The sequence below is a fragment of the Salvelinus fontinalis genome, chromosome 34 (genome assembly GCF_029448725.1).
Source record: "Salvelinus fontinalis isolate EN_2023a chromosome 34, ASM2944872v1, whole genome shotgun sequence".
Taxonomy (NCBI): Eukaryota; Metazoa; Chordata; class Actinopteri; order Salmoniformes; family Salmonidae; genus Salvelinus; species Salvelinus fontinalis.
The window spans coordinates 1,834,826-1,858,249 of NC_074698.1; the positions used below are offsets into that span (position 1 = coordinate 1,834,826).

The 23,424-nt window shown below is 42.6% G+C and overlaps 1 protein-coding gene across 6 annotated transcripts in view; it reads left to right on the forward strand.

Moving 5' to 3' along the window:
• The window catches only part of LOC129832827 (bromodomain-containing protein 4-like), a 49,905-nt gene extending 33,226 nt beyond the window's left edge, over positions 1-16,679 (forward strand). For 4 of the 6 annotated variants that reach the window (XM_055896865.1, XM_055896867.1, XM_055896866.1 and 1 more), the window contains 9 exons: positions 468-687; positions 1,083-1,537; positions 5,883-6,195; positions 6,448-6,554; positions 7,517-7,679; positions 10,343-10,476; positions 11,280-11,485; positions 11,849-12,116; positions 12,705-16,679. In XM_055896865.1, the coding sequence (XP_055752840.1) occupies positions 468-687; positions 1,083-1,537; positions 5,883-6,195; positions 6,448-6,554; positions 7,517-7,679; positions 10,343-10,476; positions 11,280-11,485; positions 11,849-12,116; positions 12,705-12,773 (1,935 nt within the window). In that variant the 3' untranslated portion in view covers positions 12,774-16,679. The remainder of the gene's footprint in view (positions 1-467; positions 688-1,082; positions 1,538-5,882; positions 6,196-6,447; positions 6,555-7,516; positions 7,680-10,342; positions 10,477-11,279; positions 11,486-11,848; positions 12,117-12,704) is intronic. The other 2 variants (XM_055896864.1, XM_055896862.1) reach the window with 2 other exon arrangements.
• Positions 16,680-23,424: the final 6,745 nt, after the last annotated feature.

Here is a 23,424-nt window from a genome sequence, read left to right on the forward strand (position 1 = left end):
AGGCTGCTCCAGCCGGAGACATATTTAACAATTTGGTTATTTAGATAACCACATATCGCAGTCGTAAGTACATGTTCCCTCAGAACAGTCAGTGCTAGTAGGAAAATACACAAGTAAAGGATTTATTAAAGATACTTAACATTGCATACATGATCAATTATCCAGAATAAAAACACAAAGCTTGAATGATTATTTCCTATGTGGTTTTAAAGATAATACATGATAGAATTTTATTGTCTGTTTTCATAAAAGCTTATTACAGGACTTGAATACAGCAGTAAGACGATATAGAAACCGTGTAGTGGGGCATTTCGCTACACACGCAATAACATCTGCTAGTTATGTGTATGCGACCAATACGATTGGATAGGGATGGGGACTTTACAGCTGACAAAAAAAGCATTTGGAAAAGTGCAGCAGTGAAGTTCATTGTATGATGATGGTGCGTGCGTGTGTGTAATGTCTAGGTAACGGTCACGGCGTTGGAGTCCTCCCAGCTGCTGGAGAACACATTTGATTTACTGCCTCACTTCGGCCAGCAGCCCCTCATGCACCTGTCCCAGCACCACCACTCCTCATCGCCTGCCGTGCCCCCCCACCTCAATGTTCACTCGGCAGTGGGGCCTGTGTCCCCGGAGACGCACCCCTTTCTCAACCAGCACCCCATCCACCCCAACCCTAACCCAGGTAAGTCCCGGCCTCTTCAAGCAAGACCTGCCTGAGGTCAGATAGTCTTTCGTATTTTGTTCTAATACAAAGTATAGTTCTATGGTTGATTTGAGCTTGCCTGGCGTAATGGGACCAATGGAAAAGTCCATAATTTGCCAAACCCACCCATCTGGTGCACTGGGCAGGATCGATCGAATGCAAGATAAGTATTCGAAAGAACACTATTTGAACCCAGTTCTGCAATAAGCTGGTCTTGGGTTATCTGAAGGCTTCCTAAAATTTTATTCTAAGAATTTGTTGACCTATCATTAGATTAACTAGGCAGTCCTTTGACTTTTTTCATCGTGATGTTTCCATCCTGACTCTCCTAACCACCTTTTCTCATTGTTTCCCTTCCTCCTCTTCACATGTAGCCTTGCACAACGCCTTGCCCCAGCAGCCGTCTCGACCCAGCCACAGGGCAGCAGCTCTACCTCCCAAACCCCTCCAGCAGCAGCAACCAGCGACCCAGCCAACCCTACTACTACAACAGCTCCAGCCACAAGCCCCTCCACCCCAGCACCACCTCCAGCCCCACATCCTCCACCCCGCCCCACCTCAGTCCCTGCAGCAGCGGCCCCTTTCCCCCCCCACCCTCACCCCTCAGGGCCTGATGTCCTCCCTGCCCCCCCAGATGCTCCTGGAGGACGATGAGGAGGTGATTCCGCCCTTACCCCTCAGCCAGGTGCATCTCTACCTGCAACAGCTCCAGCAGGGACAGAGCCAGGGAAGACCTGGCCAACAACCACACAATCCCCAGCAGATCATGCAGTCTCTCCAGGTTCGCCAACAACAACAGAACCAGGCTCCCCTCCTGCAGTCTGTACAGGTCTGTATTGTGTAATATATTTTAGGGCTGTCCCGACTAAAAAATAATGTTGGTCGAATGACTCATCCTGTTCTTTCGACCAATCCATTTGTTGAAATGTTTAAACTTTTCCATATATAGGCAAACACAACATATGTGTTTAAGTAAAACCAACTACGTACGCACTGAGCTTGTCTGATGCACACTGTTTGATGAGTATAGGTGACTGGCGCACGTTGTTGCGGATGACGTGAAAAATAAACTTGAAACGGGAGAATGTTTACTGGTTGCTCAGGGGGGAAAGGGGAAGTCAGATGTGTGGAAGACATGTGACTTAGTTGTGGAAACTACTGGAGATCCAGACAAAAGGAGGGTATAGGAGCAAGCGTTGCGTGAGTATTGTGTGCCAAACAGCTGCTGTTAGATTACAATATAATTTTTTCTGACCAATTGGGACAGTGTAAACAACACTAAATAAGTGTGCCAGAGACTCTCTTCTAACGAATAATATATAAAGCCTTTATTACAGCGGACTAAAAACAGTTGCATGTATTTGTGAATTGCGGTTTATTTCTTGTTTAGGCTAGTTATTCGAAGCTCCCTTTATTTAATTTTAAAACAAAACTGCTTGATTTCATTTCAAAGCATGAATGTCTCGTATGCTGTGTGATGGCATGAGCGAATAAATGATTGATTGATACATTAGACTATATATTAAAATATAGGCCTAAGTAATTTACCGTATTAAGACTAAACAGGACGCGCTCTTAGTCCTGTAGGCTACTCGACAAAGCCTACTAAGGATAACGACATTACTTATTATTATAATGATGATCATAATAATTGTAATAATAAGGAGAAGGAGATAAATAAAAGGAGGGTATAGGAGCGAGAACTGCGTGCATATTATCCGTGACAAACAGGTGCTGTTAGATTACAATATAATTTTTCTGCCGGTTTGTGACAGCGTAAACACTAAATAATAAGTAATACCAGTCTGTTCTAACTCAAGAAAAGTGTTACGCCTTTATTATAGCAAACATTAAAAAAGCAATTTCACAGATTTGGCTTTTATCTGACATTTTGCCATTTCATGAGGCTTGGTGCTCTTGAAATCAGTAGGCTATTAAACACTCAGCAGAAGCAAGATTTGTCTTAGTTATTTAGATACAGTACCAGTCAAAAGTTTAGACACACCTACTCATTCAAGGGTTTTTCTTTATTTTTTACTATTTTCTACATTGTAAAAAAACTATGAAATAACACATGGTAACATATAGTAACCAAAAAAGTGTTAAACAAATCAAAATATATTTTAGATTCTTCAAAGTAGCCACCCTTTGCCTTGACAGCTTTTCTCTCAACCAGCTTCACCTGGAATGCTTTTCCAACCGTCTTGAAGGAGTTCCCACATATGCTGAGCACTTGTTGGCTGCTTTTCCGTCATCCTGAGGTTCAACTCATCCCAAACTCATCTCAAACCATCAATTGAGGTTGGGTGATTGTGGAGGCCAGGTCATCTGATGCAGCACTCCATCACTCTCCTTCTTCGTCAAACAGCCCTTACACAGCCTGGAGGTGTGTTGGGTCATTGTCCCGTTGAAAAACAAATGATAGTCACACTAAGAGCAAACCAGATGGGATGGCATATCGCTGCAGAATGCTGTGGTAGCCATGCTGGTTAAGTGTGCCTTGAATTCTAAATAAATAACTAATGGTGTCACTAGCAAAGCACCCTACACCTCCTCCATGCTTCACGGTGGGAACCACACATGCAGAGATCATCCGGTAACCTACTCTGCGTCTCTCAAAGATGGTGGTTGGAACCAAAAATCTCAAATTTGAACTCATCAGACCAAAGGACAGATTTCCACTGGTCTAATGTCCATTGCTCGTGTTTCTTGGCTCAAGAAACATTATTGGTGTCCTTTAGTAGTGGTTTCTTTGCAGGAATTTGACCATGAAGGCCTGATTCACGCACTCTGAACAGTTGATGTTGAGATGTCTCTTACTTGAACTCTGAATCATTTATTTGGGCTGCAATCTGAGGTGCAGTTACTCTAATGAACTTATCCTCTGCAGCAGAGTTAACTCTGGGTCTTCCTTTCCTGTGGCTGTCAGTTTAATCATAGCGCTTGATGGTTTTTGCGACTGCACTTGAAGAAACTTTGAAAGTTCTTGATATTTTCCGGATTGACTGACCTTCATGTCTTAAAGTAGTGATGGACTGTCGTTTTTCTTTGCTTATGTAAGCTGTTCTTGCCTTAATATGGACTTGGTCTTTTACCAAATAGGGCTACCTTCTGTATACCACCCCTACCTTGTCACAGCACAACTGATTAGTGCAAACGCATTAAGAATACATTAAAAAAATAAATGTCACAAATTAACTGTAAACAAGGCACTGTAAACAAACTGTAAACAAGTGCATTCCAGGTGACTACCTTATGAAGCTGGTTGAGAGAATGCCAATAGTGTGCAAAGTTGTCATCAAGTCAAAGGGTGGTTACTTTGAAGAATCTCAAAAATGAAATATATTTTGATTTGATTAACACTTTTCTGGTTACTACATGAGTCCATATGTGTTATTTCATAGTTTGGATGTCAAGTGAAAAATAAAGAAAAACCCTTGAATGAGTAGGTGTGTCTAAATTTTTGACTGGTATTGTATATATGGATGATTTATAAAGCCAGGCACATTTAACAGTTAGGCTATTGATTTATAGACCTAATTAAGTTTGTTTGCTATCTCCTCAATTTTCTTAAACATTAGGCTAAGCCCTATTCGCACGGGACTTGTATTACTAGACGATATTGGTTATGTAATTATTACTCCAGAATGTCCGTTATTCCAGAGGACGATTCGGGCGGGATTAATTTTTCCAAACTGCCCTGTAATATATATATTTTTAAACTTTTTATAGATTGACAGTTATAACTGAAGCTTGGAGGTTGTTATTTTTAGGCACGAAGGCGATAACAGGACTACACTGATAACTCGAACTTGATTCCAAACCATCTTTGGTATAGTGTCGTCGTCATATTTCAATTTAGGAAGTGTGATCATAATCATTTGGATATTTTCGCAATACGCAGTAGATGTCCTAAATGCCCCCCGGCCTTCAGATGTGAGCTAAACAGTGCACTTGGGTGCGAACGTGAACTTATCATTTCCAAAGGTTTAGGTCAGTTGTATGCTGCTTTGCAATCTATTAATGGAAAGGGTTACATTAAATAGGCAAATAATTTTTTGCTGATGCATTTGGCAATATTCAATCCATTCCTACAAAACATATGAACAAAAGCATTCACTGTGAAAGTTGATACATTTAGGCCCTTCGTATATAGGCTATGCGCAGCACTTCGTTCAATTAATCGAATCAGTTGTTTTCTTCCTCAATCCGTGAGCAACACCTGTCAAACAGACATTTTTCTCAAAACACAGGGATGTCGATTCGCAAGGGACTAGTATTATCAGAGGACCGTGGAGTTCGTCAAAAAACAGTAGGTTATTCTGTCAGGAATTGTATAAAAATATATATTTTTTAAATACATTCTGCCTGCAGTCAACATTTACATGACCTTCAGTCATCTAACCATCTCCCGTCCAGAGCGACCAACAGGAGGGGTCAAGCACCCCGCCCAAGGGCACGTCAACAGATCTCCCACCAAGTTAAAACGCGGACCCGAACCAGTGACCCACTGGCCCAAGACCCCAACCTCCAGGCCACCAACCATCCAAGAGCTGCCCCTCAACCAACCGAGCCACCCCCCCCGGGAAAAAACTAGGGCTTAAGGCCAGGGCTGTTTCCTCATCTATTCTGCTGCTGCCTTTGCTGCATTGTTCTCAATCCCAATATGCTGGTTCATTTTTCCATCATGTACATGGCAATTCTACGGTGCACTGAAGATTATTTCAAAAACCGCGGACAGCGACCATATCCAACACACAAGAGAGCTTCTTATAAAATTATTCATATAAAATAATATTACATTTAGATTTTTTACATATTTAAACCATATACATATAACTTAGTGATGGACTGTGCCATCCCCGTGGTTGCCGCAATGGATTAGTCCACCGAGACGGGCGCAAATCAGACAGGTGTCTTGTGCACTTTGAAAATAAACGGTTAGACAAAAAAAATCTTGCAACCAACAGCCTGTTGACTAAATGGGGTCAGCCCTGGTTTATTTGGATCTTTTGGAGCTACTCTTCTTTGGGTCTACATAATGCTTTTATAATATTTGGATTGTGTACGTTGAGTGTGTAATGTACATTGTTTATGTCTTATACAGAGTCACTGTGTGTCTTAGTAAAATTTGCCCTCTGGGACATTAAACTGATACTATCCTCCTATCCTAGGTCCAGCCATCCCAACCCTCTCTACAGCCACCCCAGCTTTCAGTCCAGCTTCCCCAGCCCCAGTCCAAACCCACACCCCCCTCGCGCCAGCCCCAGCAGATCCAACTCCCACACCAGGTGGCCCGCCACCTGCAGCAGCATGCACAGATGGGTTACCCCTCCCAGGGGCCGGTGGCGCAGCAGACGGGTCAGTCAGACAGGCATGCCGCTGCTGGGCAACACAAGGGGTCCATGCAGTCCTCCGCCAAAGCACAGCACATCATCCAGCAACACCTCTCCCCTCGACAGATCAAGGCTGATTCATACAACAGCGGTGAGACTCAAGTGTTGATTGAGTGATTAAATTGGTTGATTGATCAATTTATTAGAAGACCTCAGATCTCACCAAACCTGGAAGTGTGTAGTGTCTCAGGAACTACATTATTATAAAATAGCAATCAATACAGCGTGACTGCAAAAGAGACAATTTAGAATGTTGTGTGTTTCGGTATGTTTGGACACTGCTGTAGGATTTGAATCAGACTAAATGGTGTTTCTAATCATTCCCTTTCTGTTCTGCCTACAGGGCACCTAAGGGAGAACCCCTCCCCCATCATGATGCATTCCCCCCACCTCCCCCAGTATCCCCCCATAACGCACCAGTCTCCGCCACACAACCTGCAGCCCAAGAAAGTGAGTATTGTGTGTGTGTCGGTTTCTATTTCTGTCAGTCTGCATCTGGATCTGTTTAGAAAACGTGCATTCGGGCCTCCCGGGTGGCGCAGTGGTCTAGAGCACTGCATCGCAGTGCTAGCTGCGCCACCAGAGTCTCTGGGTTCGCGCCCAGGCTCTGTCGCAGCCGGCCGCGACCGGGAGGTCCGTGGGGCGACGCACAATTGGCTTAGCGTCGTCCGGGTTAGGGAGAGTTTGGACGGTAGGGATATCCTTGTCTCATCGCGCTCCAGCGACTCCTGTGGCGGGCCGGGCGCAGTGCGCGCTAACCGAGGGGGGCAGGTGCACGGTGTTTCCTCCGACACATTGGTGCGGCTGGCTTCCGGGTTGGAGGCGCGCTGTGTTAAGAAGCAGTGCGGCTTGGTTGGGTTGTGCTTCGGAGGACGCATGGCGTTCGACCTCTCCCGAGCCCGTACGGGAGTTGTAGCGATGAGACAAGATAGTAATTACTAGCGATTGGATACCACGAAAATTGGGGATAAAAGGGGATAAACATTTTTTTTTTAAATTGTGCATTCAAATAATATTTGTTTTCTCTCAAATACTGTAGCTTCGCTCGATTGTTGGCGCTTGCCTGGAACAATGGAGTTAATAGACTAGTCCTAAAAAAATGTGCGCTCCAGGCCTGCGCAATCAAAAGCTGAACATATTTAAGTGAAAACAAATACTATTACTACAAATACTATTTGAATCCCTGGTCTTGACTTTTTTGTGCTGTGTGAAGTTCGATAGAGCCTCTGTGTGGGGAATGTACGCGTTAACCTATTTCTATATGCTTGTTGAAGGGACAGCAAGCATTTAAGCCACAATCTTAAGTCTGTTTTTTAATGGGTGAATATCATTCATAGAAACGACCACTGAACAGCAGAACATCTTCCAGAATGTGCCTTTAACCCTATCCGGCTTTGTGCTGTGTGTTGAAGGAGCAGCGTGCGCCCCCGGCCCTGGTAGGCTTGAAAGAAGAGAAGTTTCCTCCCTCTCCAGTGATGAGAGGAGGAGAGCCCTTCAGCCCAGCCATGAGACAAGACCCTCACAAACACCCAGATTGCCACAGCAAGCCCTCTCTACCAGGTCATGCACAGCAGAGTGAGTACGCCTGTGGGGACCCTTGCTGACACAAGGGAAAACATATATTTTGGGGTTTAGGGTTAGTATTATGGTTAGGTTCAGGGTTAGATTTAGGGTTAGGGAAAATAGGATAGGAATCAAGTGTGGTGTGTGTGTGTGTGTGTGTGTGTGTGTGTGTGTGTGTGTGTGTGTGTGTGTGTGTGTGTGTGTGTGTGTGTGTGTGTGTGTGTGTGTGTGTGTGTGTGTTAGTGCTCGGCGTTATACTGTATTTTACTATATACCGGTATTTATGCACTGACCGGTTTGGGTTTTTACTTTAACTTCTTTAATGGTATTTCAATGTTTGGTTTGTTAAATGTGATACGCCACTCCGCCGTGTGTAACGTCCTCTTTTATAGTTCACTCCGCTACTTGAGTCGTTGCTCTCACTCTCTCACCAAGCTCGCCCCCTGTCAATCAAGTAGCGCAGTTAACTTCTTATGGCTGGGGGCAGTATTGAGTAGCTTGGATGAATAAGGTGCCCAGAGTAAACTGCCTGCTACTCAGGCCCAGAAGCTAAGATATGCATATTATTAGTAGATTTGGATAGAAAACACTCTGAAGTTTCTGAAACTGTTTGAATCATGTCTGACTATAACAGAACTTATTTGTCAGGCAAAACCCAGAGGACAAACCATTCAGATTTTTTTTTTTAGGTCACTCTTTTCAATGGGATTTCATTGGTAATCCAGATTTCTAAGGGACCTTCCTGCAGTTCCTATCGCTTCCACTGGATGTCAACAGTCTTTAGAAATTGGTTGAGGTTTTTCCTTTGAGAAATGAAGAAGTAGCCATGTTCAGAATGAGGCTCCAGTGAAGTGTACTGTTTGTTAGAGGCCCGTGACCAGAAAGCATGCTACACATTGTTTTCCTCCGGTATTGAACACAGATCATCCCGTCTTCAATTTTATCTATTATTTACGTAAAAAAATACCAAAAGTTGTATTACAAAAGTAGTTTGAAATGTTTGGACAAAGCTTACAGGTAACTTTTGAGATATTTTGTAGTCACGTTGTGCAAGTTGGAACCGGTGTTTTTCTGGATCAAAAGCGCCAAATAAATGGACATTTTGGAAATATATCGACGGAATTAATCGAACAAAAGGACCATTTGTGATGTTTATGGGACATATTGGAGTGCCAACAGATGAAGCTCGTCAAAGGTAAGGCATGAATTATATCTTTATTTCTGCGTTTTGTGTCGCGCCGGGAGGGTTGAAATATGATGGTCTGTGATTGTTATCTGGGGAGCTATCCTCAGATAATAGCATTGTTTGCTTTCGCCGTAAAGCATTTTTTAAATCTGACACGTTCGCTGGATTCACAACAAGTGTAGCTTTAATTTGGTATATTGTATGTGTGATTATGAAAGTTAAATTTTTATAGTAATTTATTTGAATTTGGTGCTCTGCATTTTCACTGGATGTTGGCCAGGTGGGACGCTACCGTCCCACATATCCCAGAGAGGTTAACGGGATCGACTTGACAACAGCCAGTGAAAGTGCAGGGTGCCAAATTCAAGCAACAGAAATCTCGGAATTAAAATTCCTCAAACATATACAAGTATTTCACACCATTTTTAAGATAAACTTGTTGTTAATCTGGGCACGCTTTTCATCCAAACGTGAAAATGCTGCACCCTATCCTAGAGAAGTTAACGGGATCTCAGCCGTAAGAAGTTAATGCTTCGACCACGAGATTGCATAGGCAATGCAGCAGATACAACAAAGCTCCTTTCCACTTTGCTTAGTAATATAAATCCACGAAGGTTCTGTAATTACACTGTTAGTTTCTCTAACTGTCTGCAAACAGCTAGTTTGTCTTTTCTTCGCAAGTTGTGGCTAAAATGAATTGTTAGCCGCTAATGCTCATCGCTAGGCTAGCTAATAAATGTACTGCGTCAGAACATATAGCTAACTAATACAACCTGATTTCAGTGGATGAAATGGTTAGCAACATTAAGTAATAGCAAACGTTTAATGTAGCCAAAGATTAAAGGGTCCCCTGGAAAACACTGACCAACACTTTGGTTTCTACTCTGTCACAAATAACTCCTTGGCAGTTTAATTCGTTATCATGTCAAACACTGTATTCAAAGTGCCTACTATTATATTCAAACTATAGAATTATAATAATCATTATATTTCCATGAGTACAACAGTTCAAAGTGTTTTGATCTAAATCGCAAGTTAACATTTGGTTAAAAACAAGGCCTAGATGTATTGCCCATATCGTGCAGCCCTATGTGGCAGTGTTGAAATTATCTCAAATGAGAGCAGGAAATACACGCAAAAAGTTTGATTTAAACAGTATTAAGCAATCAGAATGGAGAAAAACACTTAGAATATATGTGTTGCCACCCTAGGGTCATGCACTACTCATAAAGCAAATGTAGAACTTTTATGATTCAAAAACATAAAATAGTGTTAAATAACTTGGCCATATTGCCCAGCCCTAGTGTGTATGTTTTTATATGGGGGGTGTATTGTCTATAGAAGAACAATATTGGGGTAGTGCTCATCTGCAGAGAAACAAACGTTCCGTAAGAATAAACGTGGTTGTGTGTGGTGCACAGCAAATGAGTGCATATGTCTTTCTTTTTGACCATGTTCTGTATTCCTTGTATGTGTTTATGTGCATCAGATGTAAAGTCGATGGACAGCTCTCGGCCGGTCATCCGTTCCTCAGAGCCCAGCGCTCCTCCCTCCTCCTCCCTGCCAGACAAGGACAAGTTCAAACAGGAGCCCAAAACGCCCGTCGCGCCCAAAAAGGTACAGGTGGGTGGAAGGCCAAGCAGCACGTTGCCATACACACATACACCTTATTATAAACATATAGGGCGGCAGGTAGCCTAGCCGTTAAGAGTGTTGGGCCAGTATCCGAAAGGTCACTGGTTCGATTCCCAGAGCTGACTAGGTGAAAAATCTGCCGTCGTGCCCTTGAGCAAGGTACTTAACCCTAATTGCTCATGTAAGTCGCTCATGGTAAGAGTGTCTGCTAAATGACTTAAATATAATACACAGAGTATACAAAACATGAAGCTCTTTCCACGAGAGACTGATCAGGTGAATCCAGGTGAAAGCTCTGATATTGGTCTCACTTGTTAAAGTGAGAGAGAAAGGAGTCCACTTCAATCAGTGTAGATGAAGGGGAGGAAACAGGTTGAAGAAGGATTTTTAAGCCTTGAGACAATTGAGGCCTGGATTGTATAGGTGTGTCATTTAGATGGTGAATGGGCAAGACAAAATATTTAAGTGCCTCTGAACAGAGTATGGTAGTAGGTGCCAGGCGCACCGTTTTTTGTCAAGAACTACACTGCTGCTGGGTTTTTCACGCACAACAGTTTCCCGTGTGTATCAAGCTGTTCCTAATGTTTGGTATACTCTGTATATTATCTCTTATAATGAGAATACCGTCATAGCCAAACTATTGCCATGAGTGACTGTGATGAGTTGACCCCTTGTTCAGTCATGATCAAATACTAACGTATCTGCTCTTCCTCAATCCCCTCCCTCGCGCTCATCTGTCTATCTGTGTCTGTCTCACTCTCCGTCTATCTTTCCATCTATCCATCGGTCAGGATGTGAAACTGAAGAACATGGGTTCGTGGGCCAGCCTGGCCCAGAAGCCCACATCAGCGCCCTTGTCTGCAGTGAAGTCGTCTAGCGACAGCTTCGAGCAGTTCCGCCGGGCCGCCCGGGAGAAAGAGGAGAGAGAAAAGGCTCTTAAGGCCCAGGCAGAGCAGGCTGAGAGGGACAAACTGCGCCGGGAGCAGGAGAAACTACGGTGAGGATTACAGTTGGGTTGTCTTCAAAAACTCCGAAGTTTTTCAACCCTGCATTCAATTTTTCTCTGTGAATTTCAACATTGATGTTTGACAATACATTTTCTGTGTGTGTGTGAGCGAACCAAATTTGTCAAATGAAGTTTCACTTTGCTGTTCTATGAGTCTTGCGGGTCTGGGATTGTCGACAAAAAAGAACATACCATGTTAGCTACCAAACTTTGCGAAACTCATTGCTTTTTTCTCTATGAATGAACAAAATGTCAAATTGAAGCACTTTGCTGTTCTATGAGTAAGTCTTGGTCATCAAGAGAACGTTTGCTACAAAGCCTTTGGGTAAACTCACTCCTTTCTCTCTCTCTCAGTGGTCGTGACAGGGATGATGAGGATATCGTGGAGCCTCAGCAGCAGTCGAGGAGGGTTCATGAGGAGCCTCGAAGCAGACGTCTGGAGCAGCAGCAACACATCCAGGCCCCCCAACCCCAACAGCAACCCCAGGCACCAGCCCCCCAGGCCCAGCCCGCTGCCCTCCCCCAGCCCCCACAGGCCCCCACACCGCCCCAGCCCTCAGCCCAGGACCAGCAGAGGGAGCTAGCGCGACGCCGTGAGCAGGAGAGGAGGAGGAGAGAAGCGGTGAGACTAGTTTTCCACATAGTTGGTAGGGCTGGGAAGTGCCAGGGTCCTCACGATATGTTATCACGATACTTATTAGTGCGATTCCATGGTCCAAACATATTGCTCACCATATATCTGCTGTAGATAGACGAGAGAGCCATGAAAAAAAAAAAGTTTTGATGATTCATGGAAACAAGTACTGAAAACATTGGTTCCGTAATTTATAATAAGATGGAGAAAAAACTGGTGCAGATAACTAGTGCAAAAATAATATTGCGACATTGTCAAAACGATACGGTATATCGTCAAATCCCGATATGTAACTGGATCAAATTTTTACCCCCCCACTAATAGTTGGTGGATTGCATTATTTGTTTGTTATTGTAGGGTTATTGTCATGTGTATTGTCCTCAGTGTTTCATAGTTGTATTGCATTTTGTAAAACATATATATTTTACATATATCCATGCTTTTCTCTTTGGGAATTGACAGGAGGGGAGAAGCACAAGCAATGTCAAAGAGTTTATGTTATGATCAGTCTCCATTCCATGTTCAATCTCTCAGCTCTTCTGACACCTCAATCTCTATCTCCTCTCCCATCTACAGATGGCGGCGACCATTGACATGAATTTCCAAAGCGACCTGATGGCTATCTTTGAGGAGAACTTGTTCTGATGACGAGGGAACCCCCAGAAACTTAAAACTGCACAAATAACACAACGGAATAATGAAAATGGAATGGAACATTTCTTCTGAAATGGAATCTTCTGTATGACATCACAGATGGTGGGGGGGGGGGGGGGGGGGGGTGTAATGAACCAAGATACAGGACGTGAATTAAACAATCCCCCCGCAGAGCAGAGAGGGTGATCTTCAGCTGGACTGGCCCAGACTGGCAAGATGCTACTGGGCTGTTACCTGCTCTGCTATGCAGCCTCTTTGGAAGTAAGACGCCACATTGAAGGAGCAACATGAACAGGATATTTTCAACCATGTTTGGTGTTGTTTCTCTGGGGAATTGACCCTTGTTGTTGCCCCTGGCAACAAGACATGAGGGAAAGGACTCCTGGTGGTCATGTAATGTCACACCTGTTTGATACTTTCACACGGGACAGAGCGAAGGAGAACAATGTTGTAAATGGAAGTTAAAGATGATAACGGATAAACACAGTAACGGTGACATGCTCTGAGAAACAAAGTACTGATGCGTATTTACAGACCGAGACCGAGGCGCTCATATAGACTGCCAGACAGACGTCTTTCTGATAAGAGGAGAGGCAGAATAAGTATTTTTATGTGATCTGCTTTTTGTTTTGTTACAGAAAGAACACATGAAAGGAAATGGTGGGGACAGGTGTGTGTGTATAGAGGGGGGGGGGGGGAATTAAACTTCTGACATGTATTTTTTTGTCAGTAGTAAGGTACAGTACAGCTTTGCCTTCTGCCTCACTCCTGTCCATTGTCGAAACAGACACAGACAGTACATAGGCCTATCTCTCCCTTGCCTGGGCATACGAACAAATCAGTAACAACAAAGTATGGGACAGTCCGCCGGCAGCGGGAGGGAGAAAGCAGATCTCTTTTTTCATTATGTAGGATCTACTGTAAAGAGGTATTTTCTTATTCTATGATTACTGTTTATTTGTTTTTTTTATATATATTTTTTTTTTTACCTCTCCCTCCCCAACACACTTCCCCCACCGTCTATGCCAAACAACCATTACCTTTTTAATGCTGAACTCCTCCCACTTCTCCTTTTTTTTAAATGCTTCTTTGTTCATATAAAGTTTTTTTGTTTTTTTTAATATATAAATAGATTTTTCCCCCTTGTCCTCTTCACCCCTCTTTAAACAAAGCATTTAGTTTGTTTTTTTTAAAGAGGATAAAACCTAATATATGCATTATTCCAACAAGTGTTAATTAATTAAAGAACCATTTGAAGTTGTCATATTTCATGTTTTCTTCCTCATCTGAAGCTGGAGCAAAACATTCTGATCAGTACTAGAGGCAGAGGCTCAGTCCCAAATGGCACCCGATTCCCTACATAGTGCACTAGTTTAGTAGTGCACTAAAAAGAGAATAGGCTCCCATTTGGGATGAAGTCAGACTCCAGCTGTTTCTAGAGCTATGTCTTGGTTGGTTTGACTCGGAGTTCACCATCACTGTAACACCTTATTGTGTATTATTGCGCTTAGAGACAGCTAGGAAAGTAGTCATTAATTAATGGCGTTTTCCTCTTTGTAGCTGATTCACAAACTATTGAACCAGAGACTCCAATAACTATTACTGAACTGTTTGATTTATGAACTGTGTTGATTCCTCCCTATTCCTTGCTCGTATTTTGTCCTGAAATTTGCATAGTTAAAATGAAAATGTTACTTTATCCACACTAGCATACTACTTTAAAAAAAAAAAAACAGCAATGTATTGGACATGCAATATAAGTGGTGTGCTGGTATGGTTATTAGAACATATCCAAAGGGTTCTAATCTGGTAGTGAGCCTGAAACTCTACTTTGTCATTTGGGGACAACAGCAACTTTATTGGGCTTTTATAAGAACAGATGAGACACTTCTTATTGATTTAGTTCCAGGATGCAGCATTACTTTTGACCAGGGCACATGGGGTACTGTAGTGTACTAAATAGGAAATAGGGTGCCATTTGGGATGTACATCCACCCTCCAGACTTTACTAATGCAGAGACTAAAAAAGAGCTCCACCTCCTGGCTAGTCTGTGCATGAGTCTTGCTGTTAATATTATGACTACAATTAATAGGGAAACTTTTAGCTGTACAAAATTGAGAAATAAGGAAATTGCATATAAAATTTGACAAAAATATGTTATAGAAAACCCTACAAAAACAGCTCTGATTTCTATATTTTTTCATGTTCGATTCTAGTGGATACATGTGAGTTCTAATTCTGTTGGCGTCACAGGTCGAGGGTCACGACGAGTTGACCTCTGACCCGGTCCTCTGAGCTTTCGCTTATGGTGTAATTCTCCAGTGCCTGTATTGTTCTATGATTCTAGTTGGCATGTATTACACTTGGGGTGGATACGGAAGGGGAGGTGTAATTTTTGATGGGGAGGGAGGGAGTTTTAGGATAAGCTTGTGTAAAAAGTCAAAGGAAAAGTCAGCATTTTATATTTTACCCATTTAACGATATTCAGGTTTAAATCTAGTTTTAGCTGGTCTTCTGTGGTATGAGTGTACACTTCACTCAACTACTTTCTAATTTTCAATCAGTACAGTTTTAAGTAGACATGTCTCTGTGCCGCGCCACTTTAGCATTTGTGTGTCAGAATGTTTGTGTGGATGATTGTGTATGTATGATTTTAGTATGTGGCGCAGGGACGCATGTGTCCCATTGTAGAAAAGCGTTTTAAACGGGGATGAAGATTAATATACAAAATGCTACAAGAGAACGAGTTTCTTGGCTAAAGTCAGTCATCATTTTGATGAATTCCACCATATATGAATAGCCTATATATCATTTTGTTTTGTTAGACAAGTTATGAAAAGGTCATACTTTTTCATTCCTTCAAAGCCTTTTATTAATTCCTTAATTTTATCCCCATGGTAACTGATGGAAGTTATGTGCCATAGATATGGATTCTTCAGAATGTGCTCAGCAGAGAGTTTGCTTTATTCAGGTATTTTATTTTGTGTTACATTTTTGGTCTTTTGTTTTTTTGGGGGGGGGTTGTGTAACATTTTCCTTGATTTATTGTTTGGTATGTGAGTGGTCGGTCAATGATTAAATCTGTTATGATCATGGAGTAAACTCATCTCTTTTATAGAAAATAAAAAATAAACAAAATGTTGGTCTTTTTTTCATTACATTGGATTATGGTAACAAGGGCTCTGGACTGGTTTCCTTAGTGAAGTCCTACATTTGGGTCTGTGATGTTGGGAATGGACTATTTATGGACTAGAGTACAATGTAGTACAGTACTGGTGCAATCTATCTGTAAAACTAGCCCATGCTGTCTTAGGGATACTAACTTTTGAGGGATAGAGATTGGAGGAATAGTGAAGCTTCCCATTTGTAGCATGTACAGTGCCTTCAGAAAGTATAAATACCAGGACAACATTTTTTATGCTTTGACATATTTTTTGCTGTATTTTACTTCAGTGCCTTGTTGCAAACAGGATACATGTTTTTGAATATTTTTATTCTGTACAGGCTTCCTCCTTTTCACCCTGTCATTTAGGTTAGTATTGTGGAGTAACTACAATGTTGATCCATCCTCAGTTTTCTATCACAGCCATTAAAGTCACCATTGGCCTCATTGGTGAGATTTCTGAGTGGTTTCCTTCTTCGGCAACTGAGTTAGGAAAGATGGCTGTATCTTTGTAGTGATACCCGTCTGAAGTGTAATAACTTCACCATGCTCAAAGGGATATTTAATGTCTGCTTTTTTTTCACCATCTACCAATAGGTGGCCTTCTTTGCGAGGCTTTGGAAAACCTCCCTGGTCTTTGTGGTTGAATCGGTTTCAAATTCAATGATGATAATTGTATGTGTGGTGTACAGAGATGAGGTAGTCATTAAAAAAATAATGTAAAACACTTGCACACAGTGAGTCCATGCAACTTATGTGACTGGTTAAGCAAAATTTTAGTCCTGAACTTATTTAGGCTTACTATCAGAAAGTGGTTGAATACTTATTGACTAGAGATATTTCAGCTTTTCGTTTTTAATTTGTGTACATTTCTAAAAACATAATTCCACTTTGACATTATGGGGTATTGTGTGTAGGCCAGTGACACACAATCTCAATTTAATCAATTTTAAATTCAGTAACAAAATGTGGAAAAAGTCATGGGTATGAATAATTGTTTTATGCATTCAGAAAATACTCAGACCCCTTAACTCTATGCACATTTTGTTAAGTTACAGCCTCATTCTAAAATGTATTAAATAAAACATTTTCCTCATCAATCTACACAATACCTCAAAATGGCGACGCAAAAACAGGTTATTAAAAGCAGAAATAACTTATTTACGTAAGTATTCAGACCCTTTGCTATGAGACTTGAAATTGAGCTCAGGTGGATCTTGTTTCCATTGATGATCCTTGATGTTTTTCAACTTGATCGGCGTCCACCTGTGGTAAATTCAATTGATTGGACATGATTTGGAAAGGCACATAGTGGGGCAAAAAAGTATTGTCAGCCACCAATTGTGAAAGTTCTCCCACTTAAAAAGATGAGAGAGGCCTGTAATTTTCATCATAGGTACACTTCAACTATGACAGACAAAATGAGAGAAAAAAATCCAGAAAATCACATTGTAGGATTTTTAATGAATTTATTTGCAAATTATGGTGGAAAATAAGTATTTGGTCACCTACAAACAAGCAAGATTTCTGGCTCTCACAGACCTGTAACTTATTCTTTAAGAGGCTCCTCTGTCCTCCACTCGTTACCTGTATTAATGGCACCTGTTTGAACTTGTTATCAGTATAAAAGACACCTGTCCACAACCTCAAACAGTCACACTCCAAACTCCACTATGGTCAAGACCAAAGAGCTGTCAAACGACACCAGAAACAAAATTGTAGACCTGCACCAGGCTGGGAAGACTGAATCTGCAATAGGTAAGCAGCTTGGTTTGAAGAAATCAACTGTGGGAGCAATTATTAGGAAATGGAAGACATACAAGACCACTGATAATCTCCCTCGATCTGGGGCTCCACGCAAGATCTCACCCCGTGGGGTCAAAATGATCACAAGAACGGTGAGCAAAAATCGCAGAACCACACAGGGGGGGCTAGTGAATGACCTGCAGAGAGCTGGGACCAAAGTAACAAAGCCTACCATCAGTAACACACTACGCCGCCAGGGACTCAAATCCTGCAGTGTCAGACGTGTCCCCCTGCTTAAGCCAGTACATGTCCAGGCCCGTCTGAAGTTTGCTAGAGCGCATTTGGATGATCCAGAAGAAGATTGGGAGAATGTCATATGGTCAGATGAAACCAAAATAGAACTTTTTGGTAAAAACTCAACTCGCCGTGTTTGGAGGACAAAGAATGCTGAGTTGCATCCAAAGAACACCATACCTACTGTGAAGCATGGGGGTGGAAACATCATGCTTTGGGGCTGTTTTTCTGCAAAGAGACCAGGACAAATGATCTGTGTAAAGGAAAGAATGAATGGGGCCATGTATTAAAAACCTCCTTCCATCAGCAAGGGCATTGAAGATGAAACGTGGCTGGGTCTTTCAGCATGACAATGATCCCAAACACACCGCCCGGGCAACGAAGGAGTGGCTTCGTAAGAAGCATTTCAAGGTCCTGGAGTGGCCTAGCCAGTCTCCAGATCTCAACCACATAGAAAATCTTTGGAGGGAGTTGAAAGTCCGTGTTGCCCAGCAACAGCCCCAAAACATCACTGCTCTAGAGGAGATCTGCATGGAGGAATGGGCCAAAATGCCAGCAACAGTGTGTGAAAACCTTGTGAAGACTTACAGAAAACGTTCGACCTCTGTCATTGCCAACAAAGGGTATATAACAAAGTATCGAGATAAACTTTTGTTATTGACCAAATACTTATTTTCCACCATAATTTGCAAATAAATTCATAAAAAATCCTACAATGTGATTTGCTGGGGGGGGGGTTCTCATTTTGTCTGTCATAGTTGAAGTGTACCTATGATGAAAATTACAGGCCTCTCTCATCTTTTTAAGTGGGAGAACTTGCACAATTGGTGGCTGACTAAATACTTTTTTGCCCCACTGTACCTGTCTATGTAAGATCCAACAGCTGAGAGTGCATGTCTGAGCAAAATCCAAGCCATGAGGTCGAAGGAACTGTTCGAAGAGCTCCGAGACAGGATTGTGTCAAGGCACAGATCTGGGGAAGCGTATTCAGTGCTGCACAATTGTTTTAAGGTCCCCAAGAACACCGTTGACTCCATTTTTAAAAGGAAGAGGTTTGGAACCACCAAGAATCTTCCTAGAGTAATTGGGCGGAAAGGGCCTTGGTCACTCTGACAGAGCTCCAGAGTTCCTCTGTGTAGTTGGGAGAACCTTCCAGAAGGACAACCATCTCTGCAGCACTCCATCAATCAGGCCTTTATGGTAAAGTGGCCAGACGGAAGCCACTCTTAAGTAAAAGGCTTTTGACAGCCCGCTTGGAGTTTGCCAAAACGCACATAAAGACTCTGACCATAAGAAAATATTATCTGGTCTGATGAAACCAGGACTGAACTCTTTGGCATGAATGCCAAGCGTCACGTCTGGAGGAAACCTTCCACCCTACAGTGAAGCATGATGGTAGCATCATGCTGTGAGGATAAAGAATGGCGCCGGAGAGAATGGCTGCCGCTTTAGTCTCATAACCAATTGTGCAATTGTGTTTTTTTGCGTTATTTGTATTTGCCTCACGGTGGGAACCAGACAAGCGGAGATCATCCGTTCACCTACGCTGCGTCTCAGACACAGCGGTTGGAACCAAAAATCTCAAATTTGGACTCATCAGACTGAAGGACAGATTTCCATCGGTCTAATGTCCATTGCTCGTGTTTCTTGGCCCAAGCTAGTCTCTTCTTCTTATTGGTGTCCTTTAGTAGTGGGTTCTTTGCAGCAATTTCCCTATGAAGGTCTGATTGATGGCAGGTAGCCTAGTGGTTAGAGCGTTGGACTAGTAACATGAAATGTTGCAAGATTGAATCCCCGAGCTGACAAGGTAAAAATATGTTCAGCCCCTAAACAACGCAGTTAGCCCAATGTTCCTAGGCCGTCATTGAAAATAAGAATTTGTTATTAACTGAATTGCCTAGTTAAAGGTAAAATAAAATTCATGCAGTCTCCTCTGAACAGTTGATGTTGAGATGTGCCTTGACTGGTACCGTATCTATATCATATTACCTTATGATTCATGGCCACAGATGTGATGGGTGACTCCAGACTTCTCCCCTTCATGAAGGGTGGAAGGCTTCACTGCTTGGAGCTGGATCTCCTTCATATCATTGATCACTGGAGGGACAAGTGGAGTACCCAGGGTACACTGGCGGTTGGTCATCACTAGCGCATCAATGTGGAGGGCTCAGGCGAGCCACCCTTGGAGCGATGGGCAGCTCTGCCATAAACTGTGGGGGATGGCGCCACTGGGAGGAGCTGTGCCTCCATATCATTCATCACTGGAGGAACCAATGGAGCAGCGAGGCGACACTGAAGTTTGATCATCACTGGTTCAACCTTAACGGGAGTGGAGGCGACCAGTGGAGAACTCGGGCTACACTGGAGGTTGGTCATCACTGGTGTCGGTGGAAGAGTGTGTTTTAATCTGTTTTGTTTATTTTTTACAATGTGAAAAATCCTTTGATTGCAGTTAAAGTAGGACCATGGCAGTGCTAGCGCAACAGGCACCACTGATGCCGTGGGCGGCTCCGCCACCCTTACTGGTGCCGTGGGCGGCTCCGCCACCCCTACTGGTGCCGTGGGCGGCTCCGCCACCACTGGAGTGACGTAGCTGGGTGGCGATGGCTCCACTGGGTTCGTTGGCAGCACTAGGAAGAGCTCTGTGATGTCTTTGCTGTCCACTGTTGGAGCGATGTTGATTAGAATCTGTGACATCCTCCAGACTTCCCACGAGCTCTACTGGGCTGGGTAGCACCAATGGGAGGAGCTGTATACGAAACAACACTCACAATCAGTTTAAGTTCTTACTCTGATAATTAGAACCTGACGGACACTATGAAAGCTTAAACTAAGTTTATTCTTCCCAAAGGAACGAACAGCTGAATCGGCAGACATGGTTACAATAGTGGTGGTGTATGTACCCCACTTTTCGGTGGAGTCTCCTTCTTCTCGCTAAACATTGCATATTTATTGATAGGTAAGAAACTAAGTGATACGGGCAATAAACGGTTCCTTTTCCCTTAACATGACCTCACCTCGACCCCCTTCATCCCCAATCCATGGCTCTCTCCCCTTATCAATGCTGCCACGTGATCGTTTTCCCTGCACTCAGCACATTCCAAGCTTAATTGCACCCACCTTCCTGCTACGGATAACCATTAACTTCTGGTGTAGACCCTCTAAACCTAAGCACTCAATATTTCAATAGGATGCCTGATAATTAACCCTATCCCAAGTTTAGGAGTTAGAACCCAGAATGCAACCCAGAACCCAGAATGTTACAACGAAGATGGTTTAGAATGAAGAAACTGGTTCCCCAATAGAAATCACCTACCACGCTTGTAGGCGATGTCATGGCGTAGTTGGCTAGCAAGCTCAGAAACACGTAATCATGTCATGCCGAACCGCACGTGTAGGCCAACAAATCAAAGGCACTCCTTCGATATGCATTTGAAGTCGAAGTTTACATACACCTTAGCCCAATACATTTAAACTCAGTTTTTCACAATTCCTGACATTTAATCCTTGTAAAAATGCCCTGTCTTAGGTCAGGTAGGATCACCACCTTATTTTAAGAATGTCAGAATAATAGTAGAGTGATTTATTTCAGCTTTTATTCCTTTCATCACATTCCCAGTGGGTCAGAAGTTTACATGCACTCAATTAGTATTTGTTAGCGTTGCCTTTAAATTGTTTAACTTGGGTCAAACATTTCGGGTAGCCGTCCACAAGCTTCCCACAATAAGTTGGGTGAGTTTTGGCCCATTCCTCCTACAGAGCTGGTGTAATGGAGTCAGGTTTGTAGGCCTCCTTGCTCGCACATGCTTTTTCAGTTCTGCCCACAAATGGTCCATAGGATTGAGGTCAGGGCTTTGTGATGGCCAATACAATACGTTGACTTTGCTGTCCTTAAGCCATTTTGCCACAACTTTGGAAGAATGCTTGGGGTCATTGTCCATTTGGAAGACCCATTTGTGACCAAACATTAACTTCCTGACTGATGTCTTGAGATGTTGCTTCAATATATCCACATAATTTTCCTCCCTCATGAAGCCATCTATTTTGTGAAGTGCACCAGTCCCTCCTGCAGCAAAGCACCCCCACATGATGCTGCCTGTTCCCTGTTCTTCACGGTTGGGATGGTGTTCTTCGGCTTGCAAGACTCACCATTTTTCCTCCAAATGATTGTCATTATGGCCAAACAGTTCTATTTCTGTTTCATCAGACCAGAGGACATTTCACCAAAAAGTACGATCTTTGTCCCCATGTGCAGTTGCAAACCGTAGTCTGGCTTTTTTTATGGCGGTTTTGGAGCAGTGGCTTCTTCCTTGCTGAGCGGCCTTTCAGGTTATGTCGATATAGGACTCGTTTTACTGAGGATATAGATACTTTTGTACCCTTTTCCTCCAGCATCTTCATAAGGTCCTTTGCTGTTGTTCTGGGATTGATTTGCCCTTTTCGCACCAAAGTACGTTCATTTCTAGGAGACAGAACGCGTCTCCTTACTGAGTGGTATGATGGCTGCGTGGTCCCATGGTGTTTGTTTATACTTGCGTACTATTGTTTGTACAGATGAACGTGGTACCTTCATGCATTTGGAATTGCTCCCAAGGATGAACCAGACTTGTGGAGGTCTACAATTATTTTTCTGAGGTCTTGGCTGGTTTCTTTTGATTTGCCCATGATGTCAAGCAAAGATGCACTGAGTTTGAAGGTAGGCTTTGAAATACATCCACAGGTACACCTCCAATTGACTCAAATGATGTCAATTAGCCTATCAGAAGCTTCTAAAGCCATTACATACTTTTATGGAATTTTCCAAGCTGTTTAAAGGCACAGTCAACTTAGTGTATGTAAACTTCTGACCCACTGGAATTGTGAGTTATAAGTGAAATAATCTGTCTGTAAACAATTGTTGGAAAAATTACTTGTGTCATGCACAAAGTAGATGTCCTAACCGACTTGCCAAAACTACAGTTTGTTAACAAGAAATTTGTGGAGTGGTTGAAAAATGAGTTTTAATGACTCCAACCTAAGTGTATGTAAACTTCCGACTTCAGCTGTACATATTCAGGCATAACCATTACTAAGGATCAGAAGTCTAGAAGCTTAATACATTTTAACCCTCTTGTTAAAAAAACAGAAGAAGCTAAATCAATGGCTACAGGGGGACTTATCTTTTAAAGGAAGAGTCCTAATAACCAAGGCTGAAGGTATCTCTAGACTAACATATGTCGCTCTATCTTTATATCTTGATGGTAAAATAAGCAAGGAGATGAACCAGATGCTTTTCAACTTTCTGTGGAGAAACTGTACCCATTACATTTGGATAACTGTTGTAATCAACACTTATGATTATGGTGGGCTGAATTTTCTGGACTTTACTACCTTAAATAATAATTTTAAGATCAATTGGATAAAACAATTCATAAGAAGACCCACTTCTATGTGGTATT